Source organism: Crotalus tigris, unplaced genomic scaffold (genome assembly GCF_016545835.1).
Source record: "Crotalus tigris isolate CLP2741 ecotype Arizona unplaced genomic scaffold, ASM1654583v1 scf7180000020990.9691751010:1144802, whole genome shotgun sequence".
Lineage (NCBI taxonomy): Eukaryota > Metazoa > Chordata > Lepidosauria > Squamata > Viperidae > Crotalus > Crotalus tigris.
The window spans coordinates 409,621-430,156 of NW_024098300.1; the positions used below are offsets into that span (position 1 = coordinate 409,621).

Here is a 20,536-nt window from a genome sequence, read left to right on the forward strand (position 1 = left end):
TAGAACTAAGGAGAAACTTCCTGACAGTGAGAACAATTAACCAGTGGAACAACCTGCCTCCAGAAGCAGTGAATGCTCCAACCCTGGAGGCTTTTAAGAAGAGATTGGACAGCCATTCTATACCATGGAATGGTATAGAAGCAGAATAACAAGAGTTGGAAGGGACCTCTTCTTAAAAATCTCCAGTGTTGGAACACCCACAACTTCTGGAGGCAAGTTGTAGAGTAGAGTAGAGTAGAGTAGAGTAGAATAGAATAGAATAGAATAGAATAGAATAGAATAGAATAGAATAGAATAGAATAGAATAGAAAGCTGGAAGAGACCTTGGAGGTCTTCTAGTCCAGCCCCCTGCTCAAGCAGGAGAACCTATACCATTTCAGATAATTGACTGTCCAGTCTCTTCTTAAAAACCTCCAGTGTTGGAGCACCCACAACTTCTGGAGCCAGGTTGTAGAGTAGAGTAGAGTAGAGTAGAGTAGAGTAGAGTAGAGTAGAGTAGAGTAGAGTAGAGTAGAGTAGAATAGAAAGCTGGAAGAGATCTTGAAGGTCTTCTAGTCCAGCCCTCTGCTCAAGCAGGAGAACTTATACCATTTCAGACATTTGACTGTCCAGTCTCTTCTTAAAAACCTCCAGTGTTGGAGCACCCACAACTTCTGGAGGCAAGTCGTTCCACTGGTGAATTGTTCTCACTGCCAGAAAATTCCTCCTTAGTTCCAGGTTGCTTCTCTCCTTGATGACTTCCCACCTGTTACTTCTTGTCCTGCCTTGGGGGGGGGGGCTTTGGAGAACAGTTTGATGCCCCCCCTTCTTCTTTGGGCCAGCCTCTCAAAAATTGGAAGGCTGCTATCATGTCCCCCCTAGTCTTTCTCTTCGTTAAAGGTTTTCTTGGTCTCCTGCTAATAGGGTCTCCTGCAGGAGCAGGGGAGGGGGCTGGACTAAGAGTTCTCCAAGGTCCCTTCCAACTGTGTACTGCAGTGTTTCTCAATGCTGGCTGTGGAATTCTGGGAGTTGAAGTCCACATGCCTTAAAATTGTCAAGGTTGAGAAACACTGGTGTACTGTGTTATTCCCGTTCTCCGAAGTGTGCAGGATGTCTCGTCCTGGTCTAACCCCAGGAACCTTCCACTCTTCCAAGAATGTGGTGAGCTCACGCAGTTGAGCTCCTCAAGAGCTTCCTTCAATATTGACTGTCCTTTTCACCCAGCCCTCCTCCTCCCCCCCCCAAGTCCCCCCCCCTCCAATGCACCTTTTTTGCTTGCTTGCTTGCTTGCTAGAAAGCACTTGGGCCCAAGCAGGTTCCCGGATGGCGCCAGCATGAACACAATCTTGTTGACTTTCTCCCTTAACTGAAGATTAAAGGCGCCCATTGTTTGAAGGTGGGTTCCTCTGAACAGGAAATGACCCGCTGGCAGGTCCTACAGAGAGATTTGGTTTTTTTGTTTTTTTTCTCCCTCTTGCCCTCCAGGCCTGAAAAACATCCAGGAAGGGCTGTTGGACCTCTTGGTGCTGGGTTCAATTCCTGCCTTTGCACCAAACATTCACCGAAGGCTGGACTGTATCCTGCTTGGGCTTTCTTCTTGGTGCCTCGTCTGTAAAATTCAAACTTCCTAACTTGTTGGAATTAGCGACAGAAGAACAGAGTTAGTAATAGTAATAGTAGTAAAGTTGGAAGGGACCTTGGAGGTCATCTAGTCCAAACCCCTACTCAGGCAGGAAACCCTATACCATTTCGGACAAATGGCTGTCCAGTCTCTTCTTAAAAACTTCCAGTGTTGGAGCATTTACTGCTTCTGGAGGCAGGCTGTTCCACTGGTTAATTGTTCTAACTGTCAGAAAGTTTCTCCTTAGTTCTAAGTTGCTTCTCTCCTTGATTAGTTTCCACCCATTGCTTCTTGTCCTGCCTTCAGGTGCTTTGGAGAATAGCTTAATTCCCTCTTCTTTAGGGCAACCCCTGAGATATTGGAATACTGCTATCATGTCCCCCCTTCTCCTTCTCTTCGTTAAACTAGACATACATACATAAACTAGACAATTAGTTGGAAGGGGCCTCGGAGGTCTTCTAGTCCAACCCCCCGGCTCATGCAGGAGAACCTATGCTGGAAACAAGTCTCGGCCCTTTAGTCAAAGATTTCACTCAAAGTCAGCCGTGGCTGCAACGACATCAAGCTTATAAGCCACATCAAGACACCGACAGGGCTTAAATGTGACTGGAATTTTAAAATTGAATCGAATAAATGACAGATTTCTAATTAACTTCTATTTTGTTAGATTAATAATATCTTTATTACTAGTGATGATCAGAAATAATTGATAAGTTATTAAGTAGGGATATTTACTTAGAGGATTTTTACCCATTTATCAGATTTTAGTGATGTGATTATAGTTAATTTGATCTTTACAACTGTTTAGTATTATATCAAGTTTGTATTTAAATTTTATGTTTATACCTATGGATTTTTTTTATTTGCGATTCTAACAATAAGTAATTATAACTAATAAGTAATATATTAATGTGTTAAAGTTATTATAGTTAAGTAGTAATATATTAGTAATATTATATTAAGCATCACTATTTTATATTAATTAGTATGATTGAATATGTATACCTGGACGGGTTTACTTGTTGAAGCGTTGATTTAGTGTGGGGGACAACCCCACTATTGTACCTATCCCTTCCCCTGGTCTAACCTTTTTTGTTTGTTACCCCTTGTCATACCCTTATTGACCCTATTTTTCCTTTACCCTCATAAAATGTAATAAAATATTTTTTTTTTAAAAAAAGACACCGACAGGGCAACACAAATCCTTTTTCCTGAATTTTAGGGGACCTCATGATAGCAGGGTTCCAATATTTGAGGGTCTGCCACAAAGAAGAGGGGGATCAACCTCTTCTCCAGAGCGCCTGAAGGCAGGACAAGAAGCAACAGATGGAAATTAGTCAAGGAGAGAAGCAACCTGGAACTAAGAAGAAATTTCCCGACAGTGAGGACAATTAACCAGTGGAACAACCTGCCTCCAGAAGCGGTGAATGCTCCAACACTGGAAGTTTTCAAGAAGAGACTGGACAGCCATCTGTCTGAAATGGTGTAGGGTTTCCTGCCTGAGCAGGAGGTTGGACTAGATGACCTCCAAGATCCCTTCCAACTTTATTATTACTATTACTATTATTATTATTATTATTATTATTATTATTATTATTATTATTATTTTCTCTCTTAGGTCTAAACATATAAGAAACGGTTGCTGGAATTGGGGATATCTAGTTTAATGAAGAGAAGTACGAGCGGGGACATAATAGCAGTGTTCCAGTATCTCAGGGGCTGCCCCAAAGAAGAGGGAGTCAAGCTCTTCTCCAAAGCACCTGAAGGCAGGACAAGAAACAACAGATGGAAATTAGTCAAGGAGAGAAGCAACCTGGAACTAAGAAGAAATTTCCTGACAGTGAGGACAATGAATCAGTGGAACGGCTTGCCACCAGAAGTTGTGGGTGCTCCATCACTGGAAGTTTTTAAGAAGAGACTGGACAGCCACTTGTCTGAAATGGGATAGGATTTTCTGCTTGGGCAGGGGGTTGGACTAGATGACCTCCAAGGTAATTTCCAACCCTGTTATTCTGTATTTTGTAAAAGTTTGGAAGAGAAGGACTAGGGGTGACATGATAGCAGGGTTCCAGTATTTTGAGAGACGGTCACAGAATAGGTCAGCCTATTCTCCAAAGCCCCTGAAGGCAGGACAAGAAGCACTAGATGGAGGCCAATCAAGGAGAGAAGCAACCCCTAACTAAGGAGAAACTTCCCGACAGTGAGGACAATTAGCCAGTGGAACGGCTTGCCACCAGAAGTTTGTGAGTGCTCCATCACGGGAGGTTTTTAAGAAGAGCCTGGACAGCCATTTGTCTGAAATGAAATAGGAGGATGGGGCTACAAGTCCTCCACGGTCCCTTCCCACCCAGTTATTGTGTTCTGTTCTGAGCGAATACACGATACAGCACGGCAAAATGAACACAACCCTAAGAAAGACCGATCACGTTCAAGAGCTTCCCTCCCAAAGGCTTGGCGCCCAGCAAACATGGCTGACTCAGCCCGCTTGCCACAGCCAGCTGGCAGAGGCTGAGCAACACCATTCCAAGTGCTGGGCAAACAACCCTCTTGTGGGGCAGGCCCCCGGGACGCCGTATTCCAGAAGGATTACTCAAGGCACTCAAGGTTGACATCCCAGGGTCTCGAACGGGGTTGCAGCATCTCCCTCCACGCCTTGGATCAAGACTGGCGTCTCCCTATGGTAAACCGTGGTTGTCCTCAAGACTCTTGAGTTTAGCCAAGACAGGGCTGGGGAATGCAGGTGTGCTGCTGGCCCTTAGCCAACCCCCTCACTTCACCTGGGCTGGCCCAATGGTACACAGCCCGGCCTTTTGTTCTCCTCCAACTTTCTTCTAAAGTTTTTCTCCCCTTAGTTTTGTTTCCATGGAAGCTTGACAGGCTGGGTGAAATCAAAGGGATTGGCTTTCCCGTCCCCTCCCATCATCCTGACTTCATCAATCCCTGCTGGGCAGTCAGAAACATAACAGCTAATAATGTATATTAATGTATATATCAATCTACTGTATCTCTCTGTGTATTCATTTGCCACTCCATTCATCCATGAATTCATTTGTCACTATTACATTATCTATCTATCTATCTATCTATCTATCTATCTATCTATCTATCTATCTATCTATCATCTATCTATCTATCTATCTATCTATCTATCTCTATCCATTATGCATCCATTCCTTTCTATCATCCATTCATCTAACCATCCATCCATCCATGCAACTTCCAACTATTTCTCTAACGTCTGTCTCTGTCTGTCTGTCTGTCTGTCTGTCTGTCTGTCTGTCTATCTATCTATCTGTTTATATCTATCCATTATGCATCCATTCCTTTCTGTCATCCATTCATCTAACCATCCATCCATCCATCCATGCAACTTCCATCTATTCTTCTACCTACTTGGACCATAAGAAAGGCTGAGCGCCAAAGAATGGAGGCCTTTGAACTCTGGTGCTGGAGAAGACTCCTGCGAGTCCCTTGGACTGCAAGGCGTTCAAACCGGTCAGTCCTAGAGGAGATCAACCCCGACTGCTCTTTAGAAGGCCAGATCCTGAAGTGGAAACTCAAGTCCTTTGGCCACCTAATGAGAAGGAAGGACTCCCTGGAGAAGCGCCTAATGCTGGGAAAGATGGAGGGCAATAGAAGAAGGGGACGACAGAGAATGAGATGGCTGGATGGAGTCACTGAAGCAGTAGATGTGAACTTAAATGGACTCCAGAAGATGGTAGAGGACAGGAAGACCTGGAGGAACGTTGTCCATGGGGTCGCGATGGGTTGGACACGACTTTGCAATTAACAACAACAAAAAAAATTATGCATCCATTCCTTTCTATCATCCATTCATCTAACCATCCATCCATCCATGCAACTTCCATCTATTCCTCTACCTACTGTCTGTCTCTGTCTGTCTGTCTGTCTCTCTTCTGTTATCTATCATCTATCTCTAGCTACTATTTATCTATTATCTATCATCTATCTACTATCCATCATTTCCTTCCTTCCTTCCTTCCTTCCTTCCTTCCTTCCTTCCTTCCTTCCTTCCTTCCTTCCTTCCTTCCTTCCTTCTTCCCTCCCTGGTTCTTATTTATGACGGTCACAATATCCTGGGGGGGTCATGTGATCACTTTTTCTGACCTCCTGACAAGCCAAGTCAATGGGAATGCAGTATTGCAGGCTAACTCTGCCCACTGCCTGGAGTTTCATCCTGACCAGCTCAAGGTTGACTCAGCCTTCCGTCGTTCGAGGTCGGTAAAAATGAGGACCTGGATTGCTGGGGGGCAAGTAGGCTGGCTCTATAAACCGCTTAAAGGGGGCTGTCAAGCACTGTGAAGCGGTATATAAGTCTAAGGCAATGGTTCTCAACCTTTTTAATGCCACGACCCCCCAACCGGTCGTAAGTCGAGGACTACTCAACCGGTCGTAAGTCGAGGACTACTCAACTGGTGCAGCACCGTTTGCAGAATGGGACTTTTGGCGGGCTCAGCAGGGCAGAGACAGCCTGGACAATTCCTATTGGCTTTTGAAAGCCAATAGAATTAGACTCTATTCAAGAGAGTCTATTCTATTGGCTTTCAAAAGCCAAGAGAATAAAAGGGAGTAGCACAGCTAAGGAAAAGGGGGAAAAAAATGGCGGACTGCGTTGTTTGGCGACCCCCGTGAAATGGTCGTTTGACCCCAAATGGGGTCCCGACCCACAGGTGGAGAACCACTGGTCTAAGGGCTACGGCTATCCCCAGTTCTTCCCTGGATCCCACAGCTCTGCTGCCAAAGCATTTCCCTTGTCGAAATGCACCAGCTTGTGCCAACCAACTGTGCTTTCGTTCCAGCAGCAGATCAAGACCAGATTAATTACACAACATCTAAGGCTTTACGGTAATGTAATTTACCTATATGTTACATTAGTCATTTGTTAATAGCAATGAGCAGAAATGGCAAGGGCAAAGGGAGGGGATTTTCCCACTAAAAGTCTTTGGACTGGATCCTTTTGATATGCTCAAATCAGCCTGGCCCAAGACCCGTTGCACAGCTCAGGGCCAACTTTGGGAATGTTTGCAAAAAACGAAGCGGACAGCAGCTGCGATGGTCGGATTAAAGCTTTACCTGCTCAGCCCAGCCTTAATCACACGCCCTGCTAGAGAGACATCGAAAAACATGTGTGAAATTCACTTTGTGCTGTGTTGGTCCGGGAACCACGTTCAAAGCATGGTTTTGCTTCACTCCCAGGTAACCCTAATTAGGCCACGGCTTTAAGCCATAATATGCTTCCTTTCAAAGAGCGATACATGCTCTAGAAGCACCGCAAGTGTGCTTCCTTAATCTGGTTCAGACTTAAATATGTAGTGCAGGAATCCAATTAATGGGCTTAATCAAGTTAGTTACAAATCCAACGGCTGCCTTCGCATGGCCTACATGATTCGTTTTTTGCTTCGACTGGGGTCTGGGTGGGTTTGTTGCCGTGGTAGCTTAGCCTGCTGGGCAAAGTCAAATCATTTGGTTAGGCTGCTGCAGTGTAGAAGGGGCTAGATGAGAAGCCAGGGGATCATGAGTTCAAATCCTCCTGTTTGGTGTGAAAAGCCGCTGAGTGACTTTGGGCCAGTTCCTCTCTCTCAGGGTGGAAGGAAAAAACTGCTAGGAAACTACTTCCAACATTTTTTCCACGGAAACTGCAGGGAGGGATGGAGGGAGGGAAAAAAGGAGGGAATGGGAAGAGAGGGGAGAGGAGAGGGAAAGATGGGGAAAGAAAGGAAGAAAGGAAGGAAGGAAGAATGAGGGAGGGAGGGATGGAGAAAGAAAGAAAGAAAGAAAGAAAGAAAGAAAGAAAGAAAGAAAGAAAGAGGGAGGGAAAGAAAGAAAGAAAGACCCAACACCAAAAAGAGATTATGTAATAGTAATAGTAGTAAAGTTGGAAGGGACCTTGGAGGTCATCTAGTCCAACCCCCTGCTCGGGCAGGAAACCCTACACCATTTGTGAATTATGTGACCACAGAGAAGGAAGGAAGGAAGGAAGGAAGGAAGGAAGGATGAGGGAGGGAGAAAGAAAGAAAGAAAGAAAGAAAGAGGGAGGGAGGGAGGGAGGGAAAGAAAGAAAGGGGAATAAGAATAGAAGAAAGGATGGACAAAGAGAAAGACAGAAGGAGAGAAGGGGAGGGAGGAAGGGAGGAAGGAAGGAAGGAAGAATGAGGGAGGGAGAAAGAAAGAAAGAAAGAAAGAGGGAGGGAAAGAAAGAAAGAAAGAAAGACCCAACACCAAAAAGAGGTTATGTGAATTATGTGACCACAGAGAAGGAAGGAAGGAAGGAAGGAAGAAGGAAGGAAGGAAGGAAGGAAGGAAGGAAGGAAGGAGGAAGGAAGGAAGGAAGGAAGGAAGGAAGGAAGGAAGGAAGGAAGGAAGGAAGGAAGACCCAACAAACAGAAAACTATTATGTGGTTTGTGTGAACACGACCACTAAGCATCTTTGCAATTACGCTGCAAATCCAAGTCTCCTTTCCTGGAAGGCTTTGCAGTTGGGGTTGACTGGAAAAGGGAACCGGGGTGCCACTTGGGGTCCCTCCCGCTCTGCCTCCCAACAGCTGTGGATCAGTTCAAACTGGAGCTGGTGCCAGATTTCGCCTGGCCCAGGGCTACGGAGGCCATGTTATCTGATTAGCAAAGAAATCCTGGCAAGTTTTTTTTAAAAAAAGAACATCCATCTGTATCCTTTCCGATAACCTCAAGCCTCTTTCCAGCCACCTGAGTTGGCCTCGGTTCCCACTGTTATCCAGGCCAGGGTTCAGGCCATGGCTGAGGCCGGGGTGGGGGGTGGGGCAGCCAAAAAGTCAGGGCTGCCCCCCCTCAGAAGAAAAAGGAAGGAGGCCAGCAACTGGGGTCACGGAAGGCCTTGGCAACCCGCCTCCTCGCTGTCTCTATGGCAACGGTCGCCCAGGAGCACCAAAACTGCAGCATCTCCCCCAGATGTGTGGGGGGGGGGCTGGAGTGGTCCCTCCTCAAAGGAAAGAGACCTCAGCTCTGCCCAGCTTCTTTGAGCCCCCCCCCCCACAAGCCGAGCCCGCCAGCCACCAGTTTATCACTCATTTGTCACAATCCCAAACAGGCCACACAAGGGGCAGCGACCAAGCTGCCAGTCACTTTGCAACCGGCATTGCTGCAAATTGCAAAAAAAAACAAAAACAAAAACCAACAACCAGTCTTTCTGAACTGCTGCAATGCACAAACCACGATTTATGGCTTGGCGCCCTCTGCAAGCCCAGCAGTCCTATCACATAATCAATAAGCCATGATTCAGCCCACTGCGAGTTTAGCTGGGCGCATCGTGAGTTAGTGATTTCTCGATCTCGGGAAACGTGCGGACATCAACTCCCAGAATTCCCCAGCCAGAGCTTAAAGTGGTGTGGACTTCAGCTCCCAGAATTCCCCAGGCTGGGGGGAGACTTCCAGAAGTTGGAAGTCCACTCTTCTTAAAAGTTGCTAGGTAGTCATTACAGCGGCAAGGTTGTTGATAGGACAATATTGGAAGAAGGAATTTTTGCCTGCCTTGGAGGAATGGTTTTTTTAAAGTTTCTTATTTATCTGAAATGGCAAAAATTTCGGCTTATTTGAAAGATCCATCGCAAGAGAAATATCTCTTGGTGTGGAAAAGATGGATAAATTTTATACAGTATAAGTATGATATTAAAACAGTGGTTCTCCACCTGTGGGTTGGGACCCCATTTGGGGTCGAACGACCATTTCACGGGGGTCGCCAAACAAGGCTGTCCGCCATTTTTTCCCCTTTTCTTTGGCCACGCCCCTGGCACCTGATGATGTATAAGTGATTGGGGGTCACCACAACATGGGGAACTGTATTATGGGGTCGCGGCATTAGAAAGGTTGAGAACCACTGTATTAAAAGATATTATTTAACTTTTGAATAATTTTTGTTTAAAGTTTAAAGTTTAAGATAATAAGTATTTTTATTGTACATATATATTGGACTTTTTTATTATATATATATATATATATTGGATTTTTTTTTTAATGTAACTTTTGTTTGAGGTTTACTTAAGTTTAAATGTTTTGTATTCTTAGTTCTAGTTAACCCTGTATTCAGCTCTGGGAAGAGGGGGGGGAGGGATTTTTGGGTGGGTAGGGAGGTCGTGGGAGAGGGATTTTATTGTAAAATTGTAAAACTTTTAATAAATAATAATAAAAAAAAGTTGCTAAGTAGTCTAACTTGATTTCAACACGGCTGCCCCTTGTGGCTTTCAGTTCCCAGCCAGTTAGGCAGACATTCAACAGGTGAAGCTCTTCTAGAGGAAAGAAGGCAAAGAAGGCGGCAACAGGCTCAACCTTAGGCACGAAGGAGCCCAGCGGCTCTCACTTCGGACAACTTTGTAACTTGTCGCAGAATTCCGCAGCGTCGTGGGAACTTGCAACCGTCCCGTGTCTCTGTCGCCGTTTCCTTCCCAGGCTTCTACGACGGACACCGGATTGCCACGACCCCCTTCAACCCCGCTCGCTCAAGGACTCGCTTGCCCGCTTCACCCAGCCCACCGCACCGTCCGCTAAGCCCACTCCCCACCCCGCTCGCGCTTGGCAGGTCGTGGGAACCGAGCTCGTCGCTCCACCTTCCTCGCGTTCACACGGGAACCCGCTCCCCGGGACGGCGGGGGGGGGGATTGTGCACGCGCGCGGGCGCGTGCCTGTGCGTGTATGTGATGCTCGCCGCTTGGCCCTCCCCGCCCGGAGCGGGACGCAGAGTCGTCCCGCGAGGAAAGCCTTGCAGGGCTCCCGGGTCAGCTGAAACTAGGGCAGGGGTAGGCCACCTTGGCTCTTTGATGACTCGTGGACTTCCATTCCCAGAATTCCTGAGCCAGCATAGCTGGCTCAGGAATTCTGGGAATGGAAGTCCACGAGTCATCAAAGAGCCAAGGTGGCCTACCCCTGAACGAGGCGAAAGGCCATCGCGGGCTTTTGCAAGGCTGCGCCCGCGGGCGCCTGCCCCGACCTCTCGCTCCGCGGCGCGTTTCTGGTGGAAGAGCGGGATTGCAACGGGGGGGTCTCTCTCACTGGGGGTGCCCCCCCGCCCCAACTAGCAGCCTTGCGCGCACACGGACCGCCTCCTCCTCCTCCAGCGTCGGCAGGTGCGGAGAGAGCCAGCAACGCCCCGGCGGACCACGCGTGTCCGCGAACCTCCTGCCTCCCTCTCTCCCTCCGCGGTCGCCGCAGCGGCAGCGGGGGGGGAAGGAGGGGAAGGGAGGGGAGGGCTGCTTGATCCGCGCCCGCGGTGCCCTTGAGCGGCGCCGGGCCGCGAGGGCGGCAGGGCGGCGAGGCCAGGCGAGGCGAGCGGGCGCCCGCGGCCACCCCCCCCCTCTTCCCGCGGCGGCGATGATGGCGAGCCGGGGCCCCGGGTGGTGGCGGCGGCGGAGGCGGCGGCGGCGGCTCTAAGCGGCGGCGGCGAGCGGCCTCGGCGGCCCCCAGCGTCCCTTGTCGGAGGAGCCCTCGGATGCGGGCGGACCGTCCAGCCTGGAGAGATGGGAGAGTGGACCATTTTGGAACGGCTGCTGGAGGCTGCGGTGCAACAGCACTCCACCATGATCGGGAGGTGGGTGGCCCCCCCCCAAGAGGACTAGCGCCTTGCCCCCCCCAAGAGGACTAGCGCCTTGGGCCCCCCCAAGAGGACTAGCGCCTTGGGCCACCCCAAGAGGACTAGCGCCTTGGGCCCGCCTCGCCCGAGATGCCTGAGCGGGAGGGGGGACTAGGGGCTGGTGAGGGTGGGAGAGAAGCGCTCGGTCCCCCCTCCGACGACCGCGGGGGCTGGCTTGGGTAAGGGGCAGAAGAGGGGCTGATCCGCAGCCCCCCCCCCCAACTCGGCTGTCGCAGCGGGTGGGAGCCCAGTCTGGGACCGCGGAAGTTTTCAACCTTGCTCCAAGCAGCGTGATGCGAGGTTCTGCAGTGTTAGACTACAACTCCCATGACTCCCAGCCAGTACGGGACCACGGGGGGGGGCTGTAGTCCTCCCGCAGAACTGAGACCGTGTATCCAGCTCTTTAAGCCTCTCTCCTTTCCTCTGAAATCCCTCCAGTCCCCCTTTAGGATTCGGACAGCTGCACCCAGACTTGGGGGGTGGGGGGTGGGTGGGGGAGGTTGTGGGGAAAGGCAGATTGTCAGGGGTGGGGGGCGAAGAGGGGGATCGGAAGCCTGCGGAGATCCAGGGGGGCTGGGGACAGAAGGTGGGAGAGACAGCTGAGATCTGTCAGACCAAAGCTGGGCTGAAAGGAAAGTCAAAAAGAGGCTAGGACTGACTGCTCTGCTTCTCCAGAGAAGTGGTCCATTCATTCCCGCATCTTTTTGAGATGCTGCCCAGATGATGCTGATGCTGCTGCTGCATTTGGCCAGAGTTACCCCCGGAGCTGCCAGTCTCTCCTCTCTTGTCCCCTTCCTAAACCATAGAGCAAGCCAGTGTGTTCTCAACCCTGATTTCCCCGAAGGAGATGCCTTAAGTTTTATCCTTACTTCACAACTTTTATGTCAGTTTCCAGAAGTGCAGAAAAACATGGGATATATATTTTTAAAAGACAGGGCTCTTTTTTTTCCCCAGTCTTTGCAACCTGCAGGTTTCCAGCTTGGGGAAGACTGAAAATATATACCCTGTGAGATGGATGGATGGAGGGAGGGAGGGAGGGAGGGAGAGAGAAAGAGAAATTAATTAGATAGATAGATAGATAGATAGATAGATAGATAGATAGATAGATAGATAGACAGATAATTTGTGTGTGTGTTTGTGCATAGAGGGATGGATGGATGGATGGATGGATGGATGGATAATTTGTGTGTGTGTACAGGGATGGAGGGAGGGAGGGAGGGATGGAGAGAGAAAGAAATTAATTAGATAGATAGATAGATAGATAGATAGATAGATAGATAGATAGATAGATAGATAGATAGATAGATAGATAATTTGTGTGTGTGTTTGTGCGTAGAGGGATGGATGGATGAATGGACGGGTGGACAGACAGACAGATGATAGATAGATAAATAGATAGATAGATAGATAATTTGTGTGTGTGTTTGTGTGTAGAGGGATGGATGGATAGATGGATGGATGGATGGATAGACAGACAGGCAGGCAGACAATTTGTGTGCGTGTTTGTGTGTGTAGAGAGAGATTTTTTTTTTTGCTGGATTGATTGAAGACCCTGTATTGCAAAAGAAAATTTTTAATCCCTAAATTCACGTGACCGTATTTGCAGTGCCTTCTAGTTGTGTCTCTTTTTGAAGTCCTTTGATTCTGAGTGGTGAATTACAATGTGGAGGATTGAAGGGTTTCCAAAAGGGGGTATTAAGTGTTAAAATATTAATTAAATTAGATTAAAAAAATATTTAAAATGTTGAGGACTTGCTTTTTCTCCTTCCTCGATCCAAGTGGCAGGCAGTTCCATAGAGAAGGAGGAGGCTTCATCCAGGCTCTGTTGTGGGTTGTGAAGGAAGGGGACACAGTGCCAGCCTACATTAAATGCAGAACAAAGGTTCCTAGTTAGTCCCATGTTCTAATCATTACAGAAACAATATTCTCATCACCCGTCTTTGTCCGGGATAATTTCCTTTCTATTCCTATCCCTTCCCATTTTCTCCGTAATTAAGCAAATCAGAAGCAATCTCAAAGGATGCAGATTTAACCTCAGCTGCAACTTTCTCTCTGCCCTCCCCAATTTAGACCCAGAGATGCTTTCATCCAAACCCATCCTGTTACCTTACAAGACCTAGCAGGGGCACGCCGACCCTCACACACACACACACACACCGGAGACACACTTACACAACGTCTCAGCACCAGCCCACACAATATTTTCCGAAAGCTTGAAATAGAAAGCAGAAAAAAAGGAAGGAAGAAAGACAAAGGCAGAATCCTGTGTCCCAAGATGCTCCCTCAACAGGGGCCGCTGTTTTCATTGACTCAAATTCACTTTATAGCAGTGGTTCTCAACCTGTGGGTTGGGACCCCGTTTGGGGTCGAACGACCATTTCACGGGGGTCGCCAAACAACGCAGTCCACCATTTTCTTTTCCCCTTTTCCTTAGCTGTGCTACTCCCTTTTATTCTATTGGCTTTTGAAAGCCAATAGAATAGACTCTCTTGAATAGAGTCTAATTCGATTGGCTTTCAAAAGCCAATAGGAATTGTCCAGGCTGTCTCTGCCCTGCTGAGCCCGCCAAAAGTCCCATTCTGCCAACGGTGCTGCACCAGTTAAGTAGTCCTCGACTTACGACCAGTTGAGTAGTCCTCGACTTACGACCAGTTGGGGGTCGCGGCATTAAAAAGGTTGAGAACCACTGCTTTATAGCTATGCTCCTTGGCCAGCTCCCTCTAATTTATTCCTTGAAGGATTAGAGGAAAAGAGACTCATTGCCCAAGGCCTAACCTACCTCACAGGGTTGTTGTTGAGTGAAAAATAGGAGGACGAAGGAGCATGATGGGTGTTCGCCGCTTTGAGTTATTTATAAAAATAATAAAAGACGATATAAGTCAGTAAATAAATGCAGCAATAACCACTTTTCCACCCCTCGTTTTGACACCAGCCTGAAACCTAGCCTGCGTGTTTTGCCAAGACCCTAAGACAATGGAGGGAACCCTCCAACTGGGACGGACTACAGCTCCCATCCTTCCTAGCCCACCCTGCTCAGGCATCCCAGGGGCAGGGTCCCCCTCCCGCCCTTCGGGGAGGGGGCTGCTCCTCACCCGCTGCTCTCCCCGCCCAGGATCCTGCTGACGGTGGTGGTGATTTTCCGCATCCTGATTGTGGCCATCGTGGGCGAGACGGTGTACGAGGACGAGCAGACCATGTTCATGTGTAACACGCTGCAACCCGGCTGCAACCAGGCCTGCTACGACAAGGCCTTCCCCATCTCCCACATCCGCTACTGGGTCTTCCAGATCATCCTGGTTTGCACGCCCAGCCTCTGCTTCATCACCTACTCCGTCCACCAGTCGGCCAAGCAGCGCGACCGGCGCTACTCCTTCCTCTACCCGCTGCTGGAGAAGGAGGCGCTCTGCGAGGGCAAGAAGGTGAGGAACGTCAACGGCATCCTGGTGCCCAACCCGGACGGCTCCTCCAAGGAGCCCGACTGCCTAGAGGTGAAGGAGATCCCCAGCACCCCGCTCAGGCCCCCCAAGAGCGCCAAGGTCAAGCGGCAGGAAGGCATCTCACGCTTCTACATCATCCAGGTGGGTTGGGGCAGGGGAGGGGGGCGCCCTGTTAAGCAGAGGACCTTCTGGCTGAGCAGGCTCCGGGCCTCCCCCCGGAAGGGCTGGCGCGAGCAAAGGAGCAGGAGCTGGAGGTTCAGCAGTGGGGTCTAAGCGGTGGGGGGACCACGGCCAAGGAAAGCGGATACTCTTGTAGTGGTCTGTGCGAAGGTCCTTGGAGGCAGGAGGAGGAAGAGCTGCAGGCCAGACAGAGAAGAGACAACTCAGCCCAGAGAAGGGAAGGGGTCTGGGAAGCATCTCAGAAGGGATTCTTCCTAGTCCAAAGGGGAGGGGAGGGGAGGAGGAAGGAAGGGGAAGGGGAGGAGAGGAGAGAGGGAGAAAAGAAGGATAAGACAGGATCCACTTAATTCTGTTCAGGTCTGTACAGCTGCAGAAGAGGAGAGAGCTAGTCTGGTGTAGAGGTTAAGGTGCTGATCTAGGAGGTGGTGAGTTCTAGTCCTGCCTTAGGCATGAAAGCTGGCTGGGTGACTTTAGGCCAATCGCCAGGAGACGGTGAGTTCTAGTCCTACCACAGGCATGAAAGCCGCCTGGGCGATTTTTGGCCAATCACCAGGAGACTGGGAGTTCTAGTTCTGTCCTAGGCATGAGAACTGGCTGGGTGACTTTGAGTAAGTCCCTCCCTCCCTCTCAGCCCAGCCCACATTACAAGGCTGTTGTGGGAAAAATAGGAGGAGGGCGGAACATTAGGTACGCTTGTAGTGTTGACTGACTTATAAAGTAACAAAGGCAGGATAGAAAATTAGAAAAAAAATCTCATAAAAAGCAGTGGCAACGTACGGTAATCCCCGAACGTCCCTCCCCATTCCAGGTGGTTTTCCGCAATGCCTTGGAGATCGGTTTCCTGGCTGGGCAATACTTCCTGTACGGCTTCAACGTGCCGGCCATTTTCGAATGCGACCGCTACCCTTGCGTGAAGGAGGTGGAGTGCTACGTGTCTCGGCCCACCGAGAAGACCGTCTTCCTGGTGTTCATGTTCGCCGTCAGCGGCATCTGCGTCCTTCTCAACCTGGCCGAGCTCAACCACCTGGGCTGGCGCAAGATCAAGACGGCCATCCGGGGGGTGCAGGCCAGGCGCAAATCCATCTGCGAGGTGCGGAAGAAGGACTTGTCTTCCTTGGCCCAAGTGCCTACTCTGGGGCGGACTCAATCCAGCGAGTCCGCTTACGTCTGAGCACGCCGGGCGCTGCGCCGTGCAGGCCCTCGGCCGAGGGGACACCACCAATGCAAAAAAACCCCACACCTGACCAGTGTACCTCCCAGGTTAACGATGCAATATTCAGTGGGTGCTTTTTGGCCCCTTCCTCCATCGCAGGGGGAGGAGAAGGGGGCCTCCAAATCGCTTTAAGGGCCGGTGGGAGATCGGCTGAGGAAGGGGGTCCATCCCTTTTTCCCTCTCCGGCTGGCTTCCGCCGATGAATCTCCTCTCCACACAAACACACACACATACAAGATCATGGTGCAAGCCGTCCGTCAGATGCATGCAAACGTGTGCCTAGGACTTCTTCGTATGGACCGGGGTGGGGCGAGGCATCAGAAGGTGGCTCTTGAACGGGAAGGCAGAGAAATGGACCTGCTTGCTTGTTTGAGGTAGTTTATTTATTGGTATATTTTTTTATTGTTGCAAGAGAACGAAAAAAGGGAGACAGAAAAAGATATTTCTGCGCCTCCCTCCCCGTCCCTGGTCTCCAGCCCGGAGAGTGTTTTTTCTCTCAGGCTGCAGCGGTGTAAATATTATGCAGTGTAATAAACAAGGAAATGTCATTTTTTTTTATATTAAAAAAAAGAGAGGAAAAAAAGAAAAAATCAAACCCAGTAAAGAATGCAATAAAAAGGAATGTTTTCTTCTTTTTTTGTTGTTGATGATTTGAGTCGGGATCGGAGTGCCGGGAGGGAAAGGCTAGGTAGATTTTCAAAACGGAGGAAATGAAATGAAATGGAGGGCTCACACGACTGACCAGCGACAATAAGTCTGTGGAGGGATCAGGATCAGGATCAGCCTCATGTCCGCGGAAATCTTTACTTCTGGTAGAAAGGAATATTGGCAACTCAAGAGTGGAACTGTGAGCTTACTGGTTTTGTGGCAGACGTTTCATGACCCAGCTAGGTAACACCATCCATGTTAGGAGCTAGTGAGGTTTGTGGAGAGGAGGAGGACTGTGGGGTCCTCGGTGCTATCTGAGCTTGGTAGTTTTCTTGCAGATGTTTCATGACCCAACTAGATAACATCATCAACATTAGAAGAGAGTGGGATTTGAGGAGGAGGAGGAGGAGAAGGAGGTGGTGGTGGTGGTGGTATCTGTTTCTGAAGGCCAGGCTAGATTGCTGTAAAAGATCTAAGAGAGAAAATAATAATAATGATGATGATGATGATGTTGGAAGGGACTTTGGAGGTCATCTAGTCCAACCCCCTGCTTAGGCAGGAAACCCTACACCATTTCAGACAAATGGCTGTCCAGTCTCTTCTTAAAAACTTCCAGTGTTGGAGCATTTACTGCTTCTGGTGGCAGGCTGTTCCACTGATGAATTGTTCTCACTGCCAGGAAGTTTCTCCTTAGTTCTAGGTTGCTTCTCTCCTTGATTAGTTTCCATCCGTTGCTTCTTGTCCTGCCTTCAGGGGCTTTGGAGAATAGCTTGACTCCCTCTTCTTTGGGGGAGCCCCTGAGATACTGGAAGACTGCTATCCTGTCCCCCCTTAGTCCTTCTCTTCGTTAAACTAGACATACCCAATTCCAGCAACCGTTCCTTATATGCTTTAGCCTCCAGTCCCCTAATTATCTTTGTTGCTCTTCTCTGCCCTCTTTCTAGAGTCTCAGCATCTTTTTTACATCATGGTGACCAAAACTGGATGCAGGATTCCAAGTGTGGCCTTACCAAGGCCTTGTAAAGTAGTATTAATACTTCACGCGGTCTTTATTCTGTCCCTCTGTTAATGCAGCCCAGCACTACAAATCTTAAACCCAAGCCTCCCAATCGGGGCATTTTCCTTTGTGAAACATACAAATTCCTCCTTTACAGCTCATTTTTCCAATTTCAGCCGTGCTGTGGTGTAGGGAGGGGTATTTCCTCAGCCCTTTTCTGCTTTCTGCACATGCTCAGGGATGCTTCCTGCCGTTCTTCTCGGATTTTCCTTCATTGTTGAAAGATCCAGATTCCTCCTTTTGGGACTCATTTTTTTTTCCCCCATCTTAGCCAGGCTGCCGAGGAAAGGGGTATTTCCCCAGGCTTTTTTTGTGCACTCTGCGTATGCTCAGAGACGTTTCCCGCCATGCTCCCTTCTTCGGGATTCGGATTTTCCTTCCTGACAGAAACGTCCCAAATTCCTCGTGGCTGGCTCGCTTTTGCAATTCCAGCCAGGCTGCGTGCAGGGAGGGGTATTTCCCCCCCCCCAGCCTTTTTGTGCTCTCTGCACATGCTCAAGAGAGGCTTCCAACCCTTCTTCAGTCCTCGGAGGGGTGGGAGGAAAAGAGGGATTTAGCCAAGCCCCTCCATCTGCTTTGTAGAACCGGCAGTGCTGGGCTTAACATGCCTGACCTTGCAAAGGGAGAACGATTCCCCCCTTGCAGAGGGCAAGGCCCAGATTTACTGAGTGCTCTGACCCCCCCTCCTTCCCCCCCACACCCCCCCCCAGTCGCTCTTCCACCCGCATCCTTGCATTTAATGCTTCACCTCTTAAGCCGCTTTGCTGTCCTAACCAAAAAGCAAAGGATCAGAAGCTCAGCGCAGTAAGCTTAGAAGGGGCAGCAGGCTGACAGTGTGCTGGTGTGTGTGTGTGTGTGTGTGTTTGCCTGTGCACACACTGTGCTTGCGTTCTCTTCCTGCGGGGGCTACTGGGTGCCCCCCTCCAGCCCCCAAAACAGGAGCCCTTCAGAGTCACTTGTAAAGAGGAACATGTAGGGCAGACTTTTATATCAATAGAAGTGAGTATTGGAGGCTCACCGGCAGGGACCTGGCTGCTCTCTGAGCTGGGTGCTTTTCTTGCAGACGTTTCGTGACCCAACTAGGGAACAACGTCAGTGCCACAAGGGAGGAGGAGGAGAACTGTGGGGTCCTTGGTGCTCTCTGAGCTGGGTGGTTTTCTTGCAGACGTTTCGTGACCCAACTAGGTACCAGCATCGTTGCTTGGAGTGGGGATTGTGGAAGAGGAGGAGGACGACGATGACTTTGGGGTCCTTGGTGCTCTCAGAGCTTGGTGCATTTCTAGCAGAGGTTTTATGACCCAGCTAGGTAGCGTTATCAGTGCTGGAAGGGAGTGGGGTTTGCAGAGAGGAGGAAGAAGAGGAAAAGATATTTCCTCAACCAAGTAGGCAACATCATCAGTGCAAAGGTCCAGTGCTGGACTTTTAGGACCAAGCAGGGACCTTGCGGGGGAGAGTGGGGTGTGGGGTGGACTAACAGCATCTCCCCAACCACCTCTCTCTCCAAGCTGGATCATTTTGCACTGAAAAAGGAGGGCGATCTTATTTATGGACAGAGGTTTTTATTGCAGTTCTTGCAGAGTTTGCCAACGTGGCACCGTTCCCTCAGAGGCGGAGGAAAAGGCGGGCTTTGGGGCTGCAAGAAGGCCAACGATGCAAAATGCAGAAGACTGCGGTTCTTTTTGGGGGGGGGGAACGCCAACCAGCCCAGTTTCTGGACTCATAAATCATCAATAATCTTCTGACAGGACTTCCAGCCTTGGGGAAGTCTCCTCTGCTGGGCCAGGCGCTTCCGCAGCTGGTTAAGTTGCTGCCTGTTAAAAGGTGGCTGAAGCACAAGAGCCGAACCTGGGGCAAAGTTGGCATCCGACTTTGAGCAGGACAGCGTCTTTGGGTGGCCAGGCTTGCAACACAGGTAGTCCTCGACTTAACGACAGTCCATCTAGAGACCGTTCAACGTTACGACAGCACTGAAAAAAGCGACTTGGCGGTTTTCCGGCAGACGTTTCGTGACCCAACTAAGTAACGTCATCAGTGCCAGAAAGGGGGGGGGGGTGTTGTGAAGGAGCTGTCCTTGGTGCTCTCTGAACTTGGTCGTTTTCTTGCAGACGTTTCTTTACCAAGCTAGCCAACATCCTCAGGGTCAAAGTGGCCAAAACCACTAAGCTCAAGAGAACACAAAGGACCCTACCTGTGGAAGGCTCCCCACACGAAGTTCTGGGTTCCATCTGTGTTGTGTACCGTTGCGTCTCCAATTTTGATCCTTCTTCTCTTCCACCTCTGTGGAATTCATCCCAGAGGCCCCAGCCTGGGTTTAGAACCTAGGGCAGCAACAACACCTTTGGGACTCTGGAAAGGGGCTTGCTGCTATTTTTGCGCGTGCACACACACACACACACACACCGATTAGAGGCGCTTTGGCACATGACAACCAGAGTGTTATCCGGTGTGAATTATGCATCGTTCCTGTGAGAGCTGAGCCAGCAACTGATTTGAGGTGGCGGGTGGGAGGGGGAAGAGCAGCAGAGAAAGAGAACGGCCTGGTTGTGAAAGGGGGGTGACACAAGGTGGCTGGGATAATGCTCCCCTTGACGCCCCCCCCCCTCCGTCAGTCAGATGAAAAGCGAGTGATGGGCAGGAGTGGAGAAGAGAGGGCATCACTACTTGGAGACAGATGTTCCATAGACCTGGGGAAGGGATGGTTGCTTGTTTGCTTCCTCCATCTCTCTTCTTTCTTTCTTTCCTTTTCTCCCCCCTCCCTCTTCCTTCCTTCCTTCCTTCCTCCCTC

General features: G+C 49.6%; 1 protein-coding gene across 1 annotated transcript; it reads left to right on the plus strand.

Moving 5' to 3' along the window:
- Nucleotides 1-10,535: 10,535 nt before the first annotated feature.
- On the plus strand, nt 10,536-16,680 carry LOC120319856 (gap junction delta-2 protein-like). Its single transcript, XM_039369151.1, has 3 exons — nt 10,536-11,174; nt 14,329-14,794; nt 15,642-16,680. The coding sequence occupies exons 1-3, from the start codon at nt 11,104-11,106 to the stop codon at nt 16,002-16,004; spliced, it is 900 nt and encodes a 299-aa protein (XP_039225085.1). The 5' UTR covers nt 10,536-11,103; the 3' UTR covers nt 16,005-16,680.
- Nucleotides 16,681-20,536: the final 3,856 nt, after the last annotated feature.

Excerpts from the sequence above, each read along its gene's own strand:
- LOC120319856 (XM_039369151.1), top strand. The coding sequence starts at position 11,104 with ATGGGAGAGTGGACCATTTTGGAACGGCTGCTGGAGGCTGCGGTGCAA. Across the intron at positions 11,175-14,328 it reads CACTCCACCATGATCGGGAG|GATCCTGCTGACGGTGGTGG; the intron begins GTGGGTGGCCCC and ends CTCCCCGCCCAG. Across the intron at positions 14,795-15,641 it reads CACGCTTCTACATCATCCAG|GTGGTTTTCCGCAATGCCTT; the intron begins GTGGGTTGGGGC and ends TCCCCATTCCAG.